The sequence below is a fragment of the Canis aureus genome, chromosome 31, assembly GCF_053574225.1.
Source record: "Canis aureus isolate CA01 chromosome 31, VMU_Caureus_v.1.0, whole genome shotgun sequence".
NCBI lineage: Eukaryota > Metazoa > Chordata > Mammalia > Carnivora > Canidae > Canis > Canis aureus.
The window spans coordinates 15965190-15982436 of NC_135641.1; the positions used below are offsets into that span (position 1 = coordinate 15965190).

The 17247-nt window shown below is 63.8% G+C and overlaps 1 protein-coding gene across 5 annotated transcripts in view; it reads left to right on the plus strand.

The window, feature by feature from the left end:
- The first annotated feature begins 216 nt into the window (after positions 1 to 216).
- SLC12A7 (solute carrier family 12 member 7) overlaps positions 217 to 17247 on the plus strand; it is a 37263-nt gene continuing 20232 nt past the window's right edge. For 2 of the 5 annotated variants that reach the window (XM_077879660.1, XM_077879661.1), the window contains exons 1-5: positions 219 to 414; positions 14337 to 14431; positions 14824 to 14949; positions 15935 to 16081; positions 17113 to 17167. In XM_077879660.1, coding sequence (XP_077735786.1) covers positions 285 to 414; positions 14337 to 14431; positions 14824 to 14949; positions 15935 to 16081; positions 17113 to 17167 — 553 coding nt within the window. In that variant the 5' untranslated portion in view covers positions 219 to 284. Of the gene's footprint in view, positions 415 to 6840; positions 7006 to 14336; positions 14432 to 14823; positions 14950 to 15934; positions 16082 to 17112; positions 17168 to 17247 lie in introns of those variants that run through there. The other 3 variants (XM_077879664.1, XM_077879662.1, XM_077879663.1) reach the window with 3 other exon arrangements.

The following is a 17247-nucleotide window of genomic DNA, read 5'->3' on the forward strand; positions in this document are numbered from 1 at the left end:
TGGGGGAGGGGGCTTTTGCCGGAGGCGCCCCGCCCCGCCCCGCCCCGCCCCGCCGCGCGCAAACTTTTCCGGAGGCCGAGGGGCCTGCAGGTGAGGTCACGTGGCCGGGGCGGGGCGGGGCGGGGCGGGGCGAGCCGGGCGGGGGGCGGGCCGCGCGGACCCCGCCCCTGCGCCCCAGTCCCGCGGCGCGTCGGCGGAGCGCGGGCCGGAGCGGGGCGCGGGGCGCGGGGCGCGGGGCGCGGGCCCGACCCGACCCGAGCCGAGCCGAGCGCGGAGCTGACGCCATGCCCACCAACTTCACCGTGGTTCCCGTGGAGGCGCGCGCGGACGGCGGCCAGGACGAGGGGCCCGAGGCGACCGAGGGGGCCGAGGCCCCGGGCCCCCCCGAGGGCGAGCCCGACCGCCGGAGCCCGGGTGAGCGCGGCCGCACCTGCCCGCCGGACAAAGGCGGAGCCGGGCTGCGCGGGCCCCGGGGCGCGGGAGGAGGGGCGCGCCGGGCGCGGGGCGCGGGGAGGTCTGCCCGGGAGGGCCGCCGGCCGCCCGCTCTCCCGGCCCCCGGGGTCCCCCAGCGGCCCGCCCCCCCCGCAGGGCTCCTGCCGCGCCCGGGGCCCCGGGGCGCCGCCGCTCCCCCGCTCCCCGCACACACGCCCCCCACCGTGGGGGCACCTTCCTCCCAGTCTGGGTGGGACGCCCGAGGTGGCCGTGGAGACGGGGAGAGGCCTGGGCCTCCGTGGGAACCTCCGGGCCCCCCAGGTCCCGGGCGGCACCGGCACCGGCACCGGCACCGGGCTGGGCGGCCGGAGCGCCTTCCTGCTTCCTTCCTGTTGCCTTCGCTCCGCTCTTGCGCGCTGGGGCAAAGGGCCGCGGGTCCGAGAAGCCCGGCGGAGCCCCCGCTCCGTGCCGCCCGACCGCGCACCCCTGCCGAGGGGTCATCGGTGGGGTCGCCGCGGGAGGGGGCCGCGGGAGGGGCCGCCCCGTCCCCGCAGAGCTGCGCCCCGGCCGGTCCTCTTTACCCTTTGTTTCTGGACTCCGAAGGCGCCTGGCGCTTTCACTTTCTCTTGGGGGGTCCGGCAGCCGGGCTCCCTCCATCCCCCAGGCTCCCTGTCGCTGTGAATGGGTTGTGCCCGTAGCTGCCCTGTAGACTTGGTCGGAGAGCAGTCGGCAGCCCGGGGCTCACTCTGTGGGGTCTAGGCAGAGGCCCCCCTACCCTGTGGCTCAGGCCCCCGGGGCAGCCCTGGGCCCCCTGCCCTGGCTGGCTGGCCAGGCACCTTCGTGAGCACCCACCACCAGGTGCCCCAGGGGGGCTGCTGTCCTGCTGACCGTGGTGCCCCCTCCCCAGGTGTCCCTTCCCACCTGAGGAGGCAGGCTTCAGCCTAGCTTTGGTCTGTACTGGGCCCTGGGACGGGTCCGGCCACCGCCTGGCCTGAGGGCTCAGACCAGGTGGCACGTGAGGACAGTCTGTGCGTCCATCCTCTCCATGGTTCTGCGCACGGTCTGGCACCGTCCTCCCGGGCCAGCCGTGTCATAGCGCCCACCACAAGTGCAGCGCGTTTCCAGAGGAGCCTCTGCAGCCCTCGTGTCCACTCCCTGACCACTGGCCCCTTCTGGGGCGGGCTGTGGTCCTTTCTCTCCAGGCTTGGAGTGGGTCTTGGTTTGAAGCTGGGATAATTTTTGTCCTGCCCGTTTCCTCGTCCCTCCGCCAGGACCTCTGAGCACTGCTCTCAGGCCCGTGGGAACAGAGCCAGGTGCTGCAGCTGCCAGGAGGGCCGGGCGCGCACCCATCTGGGCTGGGGGGGTGCTGAGCCCCCGCCCACCCTCACTGAGTGCTGCCCCCCTCCCTCAGCCTTCGACCCCTCGCGTGGCTGCCAAGGGCTCCTCTGGAATCTTACCACCTTGCGTGATATCTGACACGAGCTCAAGCAGACGCAAGCACGGGTTTCATGCTCACATTTTAACAAAGCCTGAGGTCTGAGTTGCATTTGTGACGCTGAGCTGAAAGAGGCAGGATAGGGTCCCCTGCTTCGTCATTGTGCTCTTGTTTTTCGGGGGCTCTGCATGGGTGGGCTTTGATGTTTACCGTGAGGTTCTAGAGGTGCCACGGGCCAGGCACCGTGTGGCCAGCATGCCAAGGGGGCTGGGGAAGCGGCCACCCTGGGCTTGTCAGGGAAGGTCCCCTGGGAGCTGGGAAGGCTCAACTGTGCCGGTCCTCAGAGTGAAGGGTGTACACCCCAGGAGGACCCAGCCAGTGGCGGGTCTGGCCCCGTCGCAGGATTGCTGGCACTCTGGCCGACACCCCAGGGAAGTTTCTGGCTTTCTGGGTGGGCTTCCTGGTGGCAGTGGCAATGGTGGTGAAGCAAGGTTGGGGAGGCTCATCTGGGGTGTCTTTGACTAGGCCTATCTGGAAATAGGCTTGAGACCCTAGAAGTTGAGGGGCTGCGGTCTGCTGAGAGTGAGTGGGGGGCCCACCTGGCCTGGTAAATCTCAGTGGGACCATGGGGACTGCCCTTCCTTGGTGAGGGCTAGTGAACCTGTCACCCCGGAGTGAAAGAGCACAGCACCTCCTGCACAGGGTGTGGAGCCGGGCCTGTCTCTGGGCTGTGGGAGGCCCCGCCGCCCCAGGCCTCCCCGTGGGGCTGGAGGAAGCCGAGCACTGAGCCTCGCTGCCCTCCCGCGTTGCTCCGGGCTCTACCCATGGGCCAGGCCTGTGGCTGGTGCTCTGGAGCCAGGAAGCTGGTGGCTTGGGTGGTGCTTGTGGGGGCCTGGACGAGCATCAGCTCCTGCCGTGGACCCTCCCCATTCGCTGCTAGCCAGGTGGGGTGTGTTCTGGAATGGCAGGTGCATCTCGCCAGGCATCCTGTGCCTTGTCAAGGACCTTTGTTCTCTGTTTTCATGTGATTAGAGATTGCAAATGGGAAAGATGGATTCTGTGTCCTGTGTGTGTTTCGTGGTGAAAATATTTTTCCGACGAGACGTGAGGAGTAGGGATGCTTTCCTGACTTCCAAGTGTGGGGTTTTTACTGACTCCAGGGAACCCATCTGACTTAGGACTTGAATGGAGCTCCCTCCTGGAGCGGGTAGGTGTGCAGATGAGGCATGGCCACAAGCTGTGGGCCCCACAGAGGTTGGGGGCTCAGTCCTTGGAGGGTAGACTGGGCTGGCTGCCCTGTGTCCCCGTCCCTGGTGAGAGTTCGGTTGCTCCCTCCCCAGGGCTCTGACTGCAGCTTCCTTATCCCATTGGTGACTTGGCTCTGTGGCTCAACATGTTGGGTACCCGGGGGGGTCTCATCCCCACCCTCTGAAGGGGACAGTGATCCAGACAGTCCTGTGAGTGTCCCTTTGCCCTGCCGGGGCTTATAGCAGGCTGGCCATCAGGCAGCGGGCAGGGCTCTGAGGCCATGACCCCAGACATCAGGCAACTTTTCTGTTGGTGTGTGTGGCTGCTGCCCTGGAGGAGTAGCCGAGCTGACCTGGGGTTGGGGCAGGGGTTCTGCAAACAGTGTTGTCAAGGGGTACGGCCAGGCTGGCTTCGGGGTTTGGTTCTACTGGGCGAGAGGACATGGGGTTTCAAGAACGGAGGGAGGTGTCAGGCTGACGCAGGGCGGCCACCTGAGCAGGAAGGACAGGCCATGCCGGCCATCCCACTGGCAGTGACTCCCGATGCTGCACCGTTGGCCCAGCACCGTTGGCCCAGCACCGTCTCCTCGGGCACAGCCAGAACTGTCCACGTGGTGTTGAGGGAGATGCCATGATACTGGCCCTCAGGTGGGGGACAAGAGGTACCACATGTGCACTCGGTGTACCAGATTCAGTCTTCAGTGGCCAAGGAGCAAAAAGTGGAAGCACACCAAGTGGAGTGTGCGTCCGAGTGCTTGTTCACACTTCCTCCGTGTGTCTGTTGGGGTTCCCAGAACAACTTCAGGGGACAGGTCCTCTTGGATAAGTCCCGCTGCCTAGCCAGTGTGTGCATGTATGTGGTGTGCGTATGCACGTGTGTATGCACACATGGGTCTCTGGGCATGTGTGCATGGATGTGGGTGTGCGAATGCACGTTTGCATGTGTGTGCATGGGTCTGGGCACATACATGAGCATGTATGTGTGTGTATGCACATTTGCGTATGTGCACAGGTGTCAGCCTGTGTGTGCCTGGATATGGGTGTGTACATGTGGGTGCATGTGCATGGGTGTGTGTGTGTGCACAGATGTGTGCCTGGATGTGGGTGTGTTAATGCACGTTTGCATGTGTGCACAGATGTGAGCCTGTGTGCATGGAGGTGGGTGTGTGCACGTGGGTACATGTTCACGGATGTGTGTGTGCATATGCACGTTTGCGTGTGTACACACAGGGGTCTGGGCACATGTGCATGTTTGTGCACACACGTGGACCTGGATGTGTGCACGCACATGGAGGCAGGCACAGGGCTTGGTGGTCACATGGTCTGGGGGCGTTGAGGTGTTCTCTCAGCGGACTCCGTCCTGTGATGTGGCTAGAGGTGTGCCTCTGGGGGTGACTGTCCTCGGCCAGGCGGTGGAGGTGGTGGTGACACGTCTGTGCTTCTGGTCTGAGATCTGTTCTCGTGACCCGTATGAGGAGCCTTGTTGCTGCATCGATCCAGGTCTGTATTGTTCTGGAAAGTTCCCAGACCTTCCGAGTTTGATACCTCCTGTGCTGGGGCAGCTCTGAGCTGTGGACACCAATGGTGGCAGTCACTGCTTGGGGCGAGGGGGAGTGCCCTCCATGAGTGGGCACAAGGGGCGCTGGTGAGGATCTAGCTCCCATGGCTGCCCCCCAAGGGGTCCCCCCTCTGGGGTCCTGGGTGCTGGTTACCAGCAGCTGCCGTTTGTTCTGTTGGGACTAGAAGGTGCACCACAGCTGGTCCCCCATGGCCTTGGGTGCATCAGTGAGCACAATGGTCAGTGCTCTTCTCCTAGGGGCACAGGCTGCGAGGACTAGCTTGTGATTTACGGTGCACTGGGGAAGTCGGAGCACCGTGAGGTGCTGGGTGTTAGCGTGGCCTCACGGAAGGGCCATGGCTGCTAGGGATGGTGGTGCCGCCAGCAAGAGTGGCCGGGAGGCAGGGCTAGGCCCCTCCAGCAGAGAGGGGCTTCGGAGCCTGTTCTGTTCTCATGTCTCTGGCTGTATGGCTGTCCAGGCTCAGGGGCGTCCCTGAGTGCGGCCTCCCTGTGGGAAGGAGGAGTCCTGAAGGCGGGAGCTGCCCCGGCCTGGTGAACCCAGCACCCTGCAGTCGCTGTTCCTGTTCGTAGGTGGGCTATGGCCGAGGGGGAGCAGCTGACCCACAGATAGCCCCCTCCTCACTTGGCGCTCTACGGTGACCTGGGCACATGGGTCTGTGGTGTCCCCATGTGATGTGCTGGACTAGCAGGGGTTAGACTGAGGGTGGTGGGGACCAGCAGCCTGCCCCCGAATGCAGCCCCCTGTGGGGTGAGTCTGGCCCCAGACGGGCGCGATGAGTCAGGGTTTGAAGCCACGGGACACTGAGATGGCCCAGGGGAATTCCGTGGAAGGGCCAGGCAGGGGTGGGGCCTGGCTGCCCACTGCAGGGGTGGTGGCTGGAGGAGCATCTGGTGTGTGGGCTGTGCTCAGCTGGGCTCTCCTGCCTGTTAGCAGGGACAAGTGGGCTCTGGAGCAGCTATGCTGTGTGTCCTGGGACACCTTCATGCGCCTCTCTGTGCGGGGCCGATCTGTGAGGCCTGGTGGGCCGTGGAACCCCCTCTCCCTGTTGTGGCCAGTGCCTCCGTGGGGCCAGAGCACAGTTGGTGTTCTGGGCACTGTCAGAAAGTGGGAGATCCCTACCTACCCTGGTCCTGGGTCTGGGAGCCACGTGGCATGACCCCCGTCTCCTTTAGCAGTAGAGGCTCAAGCGAATTTCAGGGTATTTCTTTGAAGTAAACAGCCTCAAATGTGTCCTACTTAGAAGTGTGTGGCGGGCTTGCCGTGTTCCTCTGGGGGCTGTGGACGGACTCCTCGGGGTGCATTGTGGAGAGGGGTGCAGAGGTGTGCCTGAGCACAGAGCTGGGCAGGGCTGTGGCCACGCAGGAGGGAGCTGGGGAGGTGGCTGGTTCGGGGGCCTTCGTTGGCTGCAGGTCAGTGTCCCACGAGGTGGCCAGGGGGTCCGAGGTTTCTGCAGCACGTTGGACCCCGTGGGAGACTGTCCTCCCGGGTTGGCCCAGGCTCCTGCATCAGGGGACGCATGACCTTGGGCCAGGGACACCTTCCCAGGGCTGCTGTCCTCGGGGGCCAGTGGCAGGGAAGGACTTGGGACGTTCGGCCAGTGTTCAGGTGGCTGCTTGTGTGCTGCCGGCCTGTCTGGGGTCTCCTGCTGTCACCCGCATGGGGGTGTGAACTTTGTGAGTGTCAGCTGGTGTGGACGCATGTCCAGAGGGCAAAGTTTGATGTTAGGTATTAACTCCCGCTCACGGGGCTAGGTGCTCTGGGTGCTCGTCATTTGAGTGGGCTTTGCTCATGCACTGCTCCTCGTGGTCGTAGGGGTCGCCTACATTTGTTTTGGAGCCACAGAGGAGCTGGGCAGGGCAGGGCAGGTGTCTTTGAGTGACAGTGAGAGGAAGACCCCTCTGCCATGGGGTTGGGGAACCTTTGATGAGAACCCACAGGGGCCGTTTCCTGGGCCATGGGACTTTGGGCCTGGGCCCGTCCAGGCTCCGACGGGCAGCCACCTGCAGGCACCCACTGGGGACGAGCCCGTGGGGACCTGGGCACCCTTCTGGGGGACTGAGGGCAGTGCTCTCTGCACAGACAGCAGAGTACAGAGGGTTAATATTTTCCCTTTAAGAGAAAGAGGGAAGTTCCCTCTTCACAGTAGAGGTCTGGTTTGTGCAGATAAGTCTGGCGGCTTCAGCAGGACCAGGACTGCCGCAGACAAAGTGAGGTTCCCCAGCTTTGCACCCCAGCTCGTGTCCATGGCTGCCAGCATCATGTGGGTCCTAGAGCCTCCTGCCCAGAGTCCCGGTGAGCAGGCCTCAGCCAGGTAGCCCCTGGTCCTGGGGGTGGACAGGGCAGGCAGGCCCCAGCCAGGCGGCCCCGGGTCCTAGGGGTAGACAGGACGGGCAGGCCTCAGCCGGGTGGCCCCTGGTCCTGGGGGTAGACAGGGCGGGCAGGCCCCAGCCAGGTGGCCCCTGGTCCTGTGGGGGGACAGGGCGGGGCAGGCCCCAGCCAGGCGGCCCCTGGTCCTGGGGGTGGACAGGGCGGGCAGGCCCCAGCCAGGCGGCCCCTGGTCCTGTGGGGGGACAGGGCCGGCAGGCCCCAGCCGGGTGGCCCCTGGTCTTGGGGGTAGACAGGGCGGGCAGACCCCAGCCGGGTGGCCCCTGGTCTTGGGGCAGACAGTGCTGGCCTGCAAGGCTGTGTCCCTGGTGGAGCCCTGGCCTGGGTCTCCTGCTGCCGCGGCTCTGAAACCTTGCTGCCTTGGGCTTGTTTCCTTTTCTGTTCCTGGGGTGGCTTCCTGGGGGAGGAGGTAGAGTTGCAGTCCTGGCACCTGTGTGGTCTGGGGTGGGCCACCGACAGGGAAGTGGGTTGGAGCGCCTGTGACCCCGCGTGTGGCTCATGGCCCGTGTCCCTAGAGAGGGGAGAGGAGGAGAGTGCACAGTCACCTCCCTGTTTGCCTCTTACAGTTGCTTTCGATTCCACACCGGGAGCTGTTTTGATTCCACACTGGGAGCTGCCCTGGGCTGCCTGCACCGCACTGGGAGCGGAGGCCGTGTCCGTCGGTGGCCGTGGCCAGGCCGCCCTCAAGACAGGACATCCCACGTGCGCTGGCAGCACCCAGCCCGCTCCCCGAGTGTGCCTGCTCCCTGAATGCGCCGGCCTGTGCTCCCCTGGGTGCTGTGTCCCTGTCCAGGAGGTGGCCTGTCCCCGCGGTGGCCGTGACCTCTCCGCTCCATCTGGCTGCGGTGCCCATGGGTCGGCTGGTTCCCAGGGAGGCAGGACAGTCACTGGGGAGGGATCGAGTGGGGCCGAAATCAGAGGAGGAAGAGCAGGGCGGTGTTGGGTTTCCTGCTCCTTCTGCCGCAGGGTCTTGGTCGCCGCCAGACGGGAGCCTGTGTGAGTAACAGGAGCCGCCCCGAGAGGCGGGAGAGGGCCTGGTGCCCCCGGGCCGACTCTCGCCACCGCCTCCTTGGGGCTGACGGCAGGTCCTCATGTGGGAGAAGTCACGGGAGAGGTCGTGGGAGAGGTCAGACCAGAGTCAGCACACGGTGGAGGGCCCGCTGGGGAGTGGGGGTCCCCTGTGTCCCACGCCGGGGGCATGCCCTTTAGCGGGAGAGCCTGGTGAGGCCTTCAGAGCTGCGGTCCCCAGAGATGCCCCGTGTGCTCGAGTGTGAGCTTGCAAGCCTGCATCTGCAGGCACGCGTGTGCATGTGTGTGTCCTGTGTGAACGCGCTTGCGTGTTTCTGGCTTGCTGGGATCTTCTGGGTGCTCCTGCTGGTTTGCCAACATTCTGTGTGGCTGCCGCTCAGCAGCTGTGCATCCCCTGGGACGTCCCCTGTCCTCTGGACGCATCAGAGTTAAAGACGACATGCTGTGTGTGGCGTCTCCGCCTGGTCTTGGGGACCCAGCGGCATAGCGAGCTGCCGTGGCGACCTCGCTTGCGCTGGAAGGTGGCTGTGTTCCTCCAGTGTCCGGAGCCTCCCTGAGCCCTTCTCCCGAAGGCCCCGCGGTATTTCCCAAGGGAACCTCCCCTCTGGAGCCCTGGGCGAGTGGGAGACGGTGGGGAGCCTCGTGAGTTGTGCCTGGCCCGTGGGGCAGTGCTGGGATGTACCTGGGCCCTGCCACTGTCTGACCGCGAGGCTGCTCGTGGGGTCTGCTGGATTCAGGTCACACCTGGTGTCATGTGTGCAGGGTCAGGATGTGGTGGGAGTGAGCTGTGCCCTTGAGGGGAGGCCTTGGAGCAGTGAGCTGGCCCGTGTGCCTCCCTGGTGCTGGGCTCCGGGAGGTGCCGTGCACACGTGGGTGTCACTTGCCTGTGGGAGGACGCAGCAATCGGGCAAGTCACATGTCCATCTCGTATCAGGGACCCCAGAGCTGAACAGAAGCGCAACACAGCCTTAAATGAAGGGCTTTGCGCTGGGTGAGCGTGCCGGGTGTGGGGGAAGGGAACCAGGTCACATGCTGACCTGAGACCATGTGGGACTCAGGAAAATGGGACACTGGCATCCGTCCCTTCTCTGTGGCACCAGAGGCGACCCCGCGGTCCTGGGGGCAGGAAGGGCGTCCACCTTCCTGTCAGCCTGAGGCCCTCTTCTGCTTCCTTGCGGCGGCCAAGGTCCCGAGACATCCTCCCTTCCGCTTGCCGGGAGACCCAGCCAGGGAGGGCCCGTCCGTCCTCCCCGAAGGGCATGCTTTGCTGTGTGCACCGCCTGCGGCGTGCGGGCCAGGAGGGTCCTCGTCCTCCTGATACGTCCTCTGATTTTGACAACAGTGTTTCTGTTTGAGCCAAAAATTTGTTGTGAAAATCACCGGGCCTTTGCCCTCGAGCACGAACATGGAACTCCTCCTCCGCCCAGGAGGGGTCTCTCTGGCCTGGGTTCCAGCCGTGGTCCTGGATGTGACGCAGGGGGGCGGGGGCAGGGCCGGGGTCACGCGTCTACAGTCAGGGTCCTGGAACAGAGAAATGCTTCGTTCCAGCCATAACTGCTTCAAAGAGGCCTGGCCGCAGGAGACATGGCTGTATGAGGCTGCTCTGGGGTCTGGCCACTGGGTGCACTGGGGGATCACTGGGGGACCCTCCATTCTGCCAGAGGCTCCTGCAGCCCTCATGTGACCCGCGTCTGCTGTGTGGACCTGGGGAGCAGGGAGGGGCAGCTGCTGGACCCCCAAGGTCTGTGCCCCATCTTCTGTTCCCCAGCCCCGCTTCGAGAGCCATTCTGAGAGAGATACAGGTAAAATCCCGGTTACAGACCAGAAGTGGAAGGTGTGGGGAGTGACAACTGGCATTGTCAGGAGGAGGTGATCATGGGGGGTGATGGGCAGATGGACATTGTACCCTGAGAGGCTGCCCAGCAGGAACAAGGGCTCTGAGCGGGCTTCGGCCTCCCTGAGCCCCCTCACCCCAGGGCGTGGCTGCCTGCCTGCAGAGGACAAAGATGCACCGCATGCTGAAGTCTGGGGAGGAACCCAATTCAGGCTTGGGAGAGGGGGTGCAGTCTGCCAGGATGACCTCACCCCAGGTCAGTCTAACCCTCGCTGACCTTGGGGAGGCCGGAAACGGGCATTGGAACCAATGGAGGGCGCAGGAGGGAGACATGGCCTGAGGGGCGTGGGGGGCCGTACGGGCTGCAGGGAAGCTCTGGGCCCCAGCGGGGTCAGTGACACGTGAGCCTGGAGAGGTGTCAGGCGGAGTCCCTGCCTGGATGCTCACCCAGCGCTGGCGGAGGCGGCGTGGCTTTCATAGAACATGTTCAGTGTTCTGCTTTGAGGTGACATGGTGCTGAACTGTGGCCTCCCCTGAAGCAGCCCTCATGGGGACGAGGACGGGGACGCCAGTGCTGGCCAGGGCCTGGCTCCCTGTGCCCGCCTGTGCTCTCTAGATCCTTCTTGGAATCTTGGTTCTGGACCAGCAGCCACCACCTGTGCGCTGTGTTCCTGGGAGAGCCCGCCCCTGCTCTCGGGGTCACAGGCCTGGACTGGGCCTGCTCACTCGTGGCGTGCTGCTGGACCTTCCCGTAGAACCTGGGGTCAGCTGGTGTGCATGGTCACTAAGGTCCCTTCAGGGCATGGAGAGGAGTGACCCGTGAAGCACTGGTTTGCACAGGTGTCCCCTGGCTGGGGGGCCTTAAACAGGCCGATCCCGCCTGCTGTGAGGTGAGGTGGAGGCAGAGACAGTGGCTGAGGCTGGGAACAGGTGAGCGGATGAAGGACGGCCACTTCTGCTTTGCGGCCTCCCGGAGAGCTCAGGAAACAGCTGTGTGTTGAGGACTTGCTGCCGGGCTCTGCAAGCTGCGGCCTGCCTGCGTTTGTCAATAAAGTTTTATTGGCATGTGACCCTGCTGTTTGGCTGTTCGCACATTGTCTTTGGTGCACTGAGCACTTGTGACAGCCGTGTGGCCTGTACTGAGGAGGCTCGCTGGACCCGTGGTCTAGAACCTTCCTCCACTTGCTGTCTGTTCTTCAGCAGCATGCCTGAAGGATGGCAGGAGGTATGTGGAATGCCATGGAAATCGTCTATGGCTGTTTTCCTGGGGTGGTTTTCAGGAGAAATGCCTTGAGGCAGGAATGCCGTGGGGTGTCCCGTCACTGGCTCGGTGCCCATGTGACCCCAGGCGGCTCTGGCCCCAGACACCTCCTGCCCGGACTGACCATGTGGGGACCCGGATAACCCTCTGCCTGCCTGTCACCCAGCAGCTTCAGGGTCTCGCGGAATTCCCCGGGGTGACTGCACGTGGTGGTTACAAACGGTAATCTGACGCGCGTGCCCGGGCATTCGTGAGCGGCGCCTGCCTGTCTGTGTCTTCCAGGCCTCGATTCTTAAATTTTCTCTTTGTGGTTTCTTTGAGATAAAGATTACTTCTTTATTTATTGAGTGAGCTTGACGTCTGGCACAGTTCTGGACTCATGGAGCCCCCACGTGCGCTGGTCTGTGCCATGCTCCCTGTGGGTGTCCCAGCGGATGGATGGCCCCCCTGGCCTGCACCCCGAGTCCCACCCAGTGGTGCCTCTTTGGCCCCAGGCATCCACACTGCATCTGGCTTCTCGGCCTGTGGTGGTTTCTCAGGCCTTTGTTTTTAGTGGTGTCGTGGCTCAGGAGGCTGGTGTCTTTGGGGCCGTGGGGGAACATGGGCCATGTGCTGCTGGGGAGCTTCAGCATGCAGTTGGGGAGGGGCAGCCGGGTCACAGAAAAGCCGGTCTGGCGTGGGGGCTCCTCCCAGCGCACAGCTCAGGGCCCCCCTGCACACAAGCCCCGCCGTCCCAGTGCCACCTGCCGCAGGGACATGCACCTTCCTGGCATGGTCCTGGGGGGCTCCCCACCTCACTCTGTTTTATACAGGGAAGCTCCCCTGTGCTGTGAGCCTCCTCAGTTCCTCTTCCCTGCATGGGGTTCCCACAGCTCCACCACACCCGTCCTGTGTCCCCCTCACCCCTGTGTGTGGTCAGGCTCGTGAGGAGCAGCCCTGCAGAGCCAGGCGTGTTTGTCCCCCCCAGGTCCCCCCTCACAGCTTCAGGTTTGGTCCTGGGACTAGCTTCCTCCCTCCAGACTTGGGCTGCTTGGGGTGCTGACTGTGCTTTACTCTGGCTTCAGGGCGCTCATCTGTGCTGTGACCTCACATTTCGAAGCTCAGATTGTTCTGGAGGCAGCCAGAGGGAGCCCCATCGCTGGCAGTCTGTTGTCCTGACGCGTGTGCCGGGTCATGCTCAGGGGGCCCACAGTGTGTGGGTGGAGGTGGAGAGCCCACCACCCTGGCCACCTGCCCCCGTCATGGGAGCGCAGTCGCATGATGGCTCGGGTGCATGCTGTGCGCCCACAGACGCGCGTGCCAGTTTTAGAAGCGCTCACCCGCGTGTCTGGAAGGGGACCTCTGCCAGCACTTCCGGTTTCCTTAGTTTTCTGAGGTCTTGAGCACAGGATTCAGTCTGTGCTCGGGGTGCTTGGGCTGCTTGTGTGATCCCTGCTTGGGGTGATTGTGGCGTCCGCTGGCAGTGTGGTCATTTGTTTTGTCCGTCCTCCTCGTTGCAGGCTCTGAGCGTGGGAAACACGGGGGTGGTTTCAGAAGCCAAGCAAGGAGGCGCTCCCCTGACCAGAGCGTGGGGTGAGGCCTGGAGGCAGCCGAGGGCACAGACTGGGCCTGGCAAGTGGCGGGTTGTGGAGGTGGGGGGGGGGCCTCGGGCAGCGACCCCAAGGGGCCGGGCAGCCTCGGGCTGTGTGCAGTTCAGGAGCAGGTGTGCCCGGATTTCAGGGACTGCTTGGCTGACTGGGTGGGGATGGGGTTCCCTACTGCACCCAGCACACGGCCCACTGTCACCCCCCTATTGTCACCTTGAGCTGCCACGGCGACTGGGGGCCCTCCACCCCCACCCCGAGTGTCTGGCAGGATGGTGACCCTCCTGTCTTTTAGGGATTCTGTCAAAAAGGTGGACCAGCAGGACCCAGCGTGAGTTCTCACCTAGCACCTGGTGCCCTGGGGTCTGAGGAAGCTGGTTTTGGAGACTTTCCCTCCTTGCCAGGTGGCGTTGGGTCATAGGTCAGAACACCAGGTCCCCTGAGCGCAATGCCGGTGGCTAGGGGGCCTCCTGTGAGCGGGTGCCCACGTCTGCATCCCTGCAGCAGGCCAGGCCTTCCCTGCTGTGGCCTCTGATGGTGGACGTCCAGATAGGAGCTGCCCTCGGTGGTGGGGACACGAGGGGGTGCAGCCCCCAGGCTCCTGGCCCCACCTGTCCCCATCAGCGGCTCCTGTACCTGGGGTGGCATCATGTCACCGTTTCTGATGAAATGCCCCCTCCCCCCGGGGCTTGTAACCTTTCCTCCATTGGGACTTAGAACCTGTGACCTGGTGCCACGTCTCAGGGTCTGGGAGCCGGGAGCCCACAGACTGAACTAGGACCTGAGCACTCTGCTCCTCCACAGCCTCGAGGGCCAGTTCTCACCTCTTTGGTGGGGCTTCAGGGCCACGTCAGGCACTGTGCTTGCCCGGGGACTGCTGGGTCCCTGAGCTGAAGGTCGCTGGGGAGACCTGTGATCCACTGGGATTTGGTGAGCTGGAAACTCAGGCCGAGGCTTTTCTGTGCGGCCCTAGCATGAGCACGGTTTCCCGTAGGAACGGTTCCAGCCAGGCTGTTGCGGGGACCATCCAGCATATGTCCCCAGGAGTCCTGGTGAAGCACCGTGGGACCCCAGGGGGCGGCTTGGGACGTGAAGCTCCTGAATGGGAGGCTACACCTGTGGGTCCTGCAGATAGTGCTGGCCCTGCCCTGATCCCAGCACCTGGGGGAGGCCGCATGCCCTGTCCCTTCCTACCCCCTACTCCACCTGGGACGCAGTGGCCCCACGGTCACTTGTTCCTCATCCTTTGTGTTTGTACGTCTTGTTTTATATCTGGGGAAAGTGAGGTGGGTGGTGGGCTGCTCAGGCACAAACGGCTGGCTCAGCAGCCAGGGCTGCGACCCCGAGGTGGGTTGCTGGTGGGGGCCCCAGGCACAGGGTAAGGTGTGTCCCCAGGTGACACACATGTCTGCATCCTTGGAGCCTGGTGGCCTCCTCGGGGCCTCCAGCCTGCTCAGCAGTCCCCAAGGCCCTGGGGTCACGTGGGCCTGCAGTGGCACCTGCCCTGTTCTGGCCGCTTGTACAACTGACCTGAGCGGTTTGCCCTGCAGGAGATGGGAACCCGCGAGAAAACAGCCCGTTCATCAACCACTCGGAAATGGAGCAGGAGAGCTTCTGTGAAGGAAAGAACATGGCGCTCTTTGAGGTGACACACGCTCCTGCCCTCTGACGGGATGCATGGGGGCCAGGGCTGTAACCTGGACACAACACAGGGCCACAGCCCCGAGACCTCGTGGTCTCCCGAGGAACTGGGTCGGGTGGAGGGCTGCCCCCCAACTGGCTGCCACACACAGGGGGAGCCTCATTGGCCGCCACCTTCTCAGGAGGGACCATCAGGGAACCCTGGACCTTGCTCTGTGTGGCCACGGGCCCCAACCTTGGGCTCCTGACCCCTGACCTGGGAACACTGTGCACATGTCCAGGGTGACATGGCCTCGGATCTGGGGCTGGAACCAACAGGGAGCCTGTGCTGGGCACTGGTCCAGCAGTGGGGGGCGGGAGGGATCGGGTAATGAACTCCGTGTTGGCCCCGCACAGGAGGAGATGGACAGCAACCCCATGGTGTCCTCACTGCTCAACAAGCTGGCCAACTACACCAACCTGAGCCAGGGCGTCGTAGAGCACGAGGAACATGAGGAGGACGGCAAGAGGCGTGAGGTCAAGGTGTGCCCCCTCCCCCCGCCCTGTCCCCTCCAGCCTGTGACCCCCAGAAGCCCCTTCCCTATATGTGGTGTAGCCTGCTGTCCTGCGGGAATCTGTCGTTGGGCCAGTGAGCCAGCAGAGCTGCCTCCCTGGCCCTCGACCTCCCAGAACCTTACCCTCCCTGGCCCTCAGCTTCCTGGCCGCTCGGCCTTCTGGCCCCTTGACCTCCTGGCCTGTATCTGCAGCTTTTCTCCACTCTTAGGAAGTATTTCCAGAGCAAACCTTCCCCAGGTGTGTGTGTTTTCTTACTCACCTGCATCTGAGACATTTTTCAGGGGGAAGGTCCATCTCGGAAACTGAGGTACACACCTGACTCTGGTGCCTCGCCAGCTGTGGGTCAGGATGGGCTGGGACCCCGGTGTTGTGCACCCTCTGTGGTGGCTCTGGAGCCCCCCAGCAGGCTCCTGGCCTTGGTGCCACCAACCTGCCTGCAGTTCTGAGCCCTGGTGGCCTCGGGGATCACAGAGGACACCCCAGAGGTGGCACCACTGGGCTCACATGGCTGCAGGTCACATGTGAACTTTCTGCAGTGGGTTCAGGCACTTGCCTTGCGGTGCCTCTTATGCACTTAGGGAGCCCCTGCCTATCGTCCTCCTGTGTCCCTGAGTGCCTAGGCCTCTGCAGACCAGAGCTGCCGTCCACAGAACTGGGCCTGGGCTTGTCCTGCCTCCCACTGGAGGCAGGCCATGGCTGCCCTCATGTCACCCTTCCCGCTCTCTGGCAGCGACGTGGTCTGGATTCCCTTCCAGCATCCACCTTGCTCCTGGGCAGTGGGGTCCTAAGGATTTCTCCCAAGCCTCCCAGGGATGCCTGGCTTCCCCCAGGCCTCCAGGGCCATGGCTTCCCTTCCTTGTCCGAGTATCCCCGGGGCTCCTGGGAGGGCGGTGGGTCTGGGCGCCTACAGGTGCTGGTTCCGCCTCCCTAGAACCGCCATGGTCTCTTTCAGAGCCCCCGCATGGGCACGTTCATTGGCGTCTACCTGCCCTGCCTCCAGAACATCCTTGGCGTGATTCTCTTCCTGCGCCTGACGTGGATCGTGGGGGCGGCTGGCGTCCTGGAGTCCTTCCTCATTGTGTTCATGTGCTGTACCTGCGTGAGTGACCCAGGGCCCCTTCCAGGGCTGGCAGGTGTAGAGTGGGCCAGCGATCGGCCAACGGGTCTCTACATCTGTGGAAGGATACTGGGGTGTGCGTCCAGGTGGCCCGGCTTGTGGGGGCGCTGTCTCCACTCTAGCAGGTCCTGCATATTCATGAGATCCCTTCCAGTTTGGAAGCACCTGGGGTCCCTGTTTGCAGGAAGGGCTCACCTCTGTGACTTGTTTGGTTCTAGACCCTGCCCCCCACACCTGCCTGGCCCCAGGCAGTAAGAGCATGGGGCTGTTGTCCCCTTGCTCACAGGTCTGCTGTGGCCTCCATGCTCCCGGGCACCTGCTCCACAGCATCAGGCTCTCCTGCCTTGCTCTCACTGTGGGACTGGCTCCTTTGAGCCCCCAGGCCTCCCCTGGAGCTTCCTAGCTGTCCAGGGACTGGCCTGTGCCCCTCGTGGCCCCGCAGGCTGCAGCATGGTCATCTCAGCTGCGCCCCCTCCTTCCTCCTGTGACGTTTCTTTCACTTGAGAGATCTGGAAGTACCTGTGATAATTGACATAAAACCAGATAAAGAGCAGGGGCTTCTGTAAGCAACACGTGTGCCCAGGGGGACCTGAGCCAAAGAAGCGGGACCCAGGATTGTAGTGGCCATCGGCACCTTATACTTTCCGGAGGCTCCTTCTGGTCCTTTGGTAGCCTGTGGTGTGGCCACTTTCTGAGCTGTGCTGGGAGCTGGGGGCAGACCCACCCTAGACGGCTGTGGAGGTCCTGCCTCCAGCCTGGAGCAGTTGCCCAGATGGGGTTCCCCCCAACCCCATGGTAGGCAGGCACCGAGGCAGAAGCCGGCCTTTCATCCCGTGTGGGGTCTGGAGTTGGGATTTTCTGGATGGTCTGCAGGAGCTCAGCTTTGAGGGTCGAGTAAGAGAGATCCGGGCGGCCCTGAGTGTCCTGTAGCTCGGCAGCCCGTTCGTCATGGGGCTGGGCGTGGTCCCCCAAACAGCCTCTGTTCTCAGAGGAGTTCACCTGTGTCTTTGCAGACGATGCTGACGGCCATCTCTATGAGCGCCATCGCTACCAACGGTGTGGTCCCAGGTAAGGGTGCCGGGGCAGGCCGAGTGGAGACCCGACCTGAGCCCTGCTGGGGATGCAGGGCTCCCCCTACTGTGACCTTG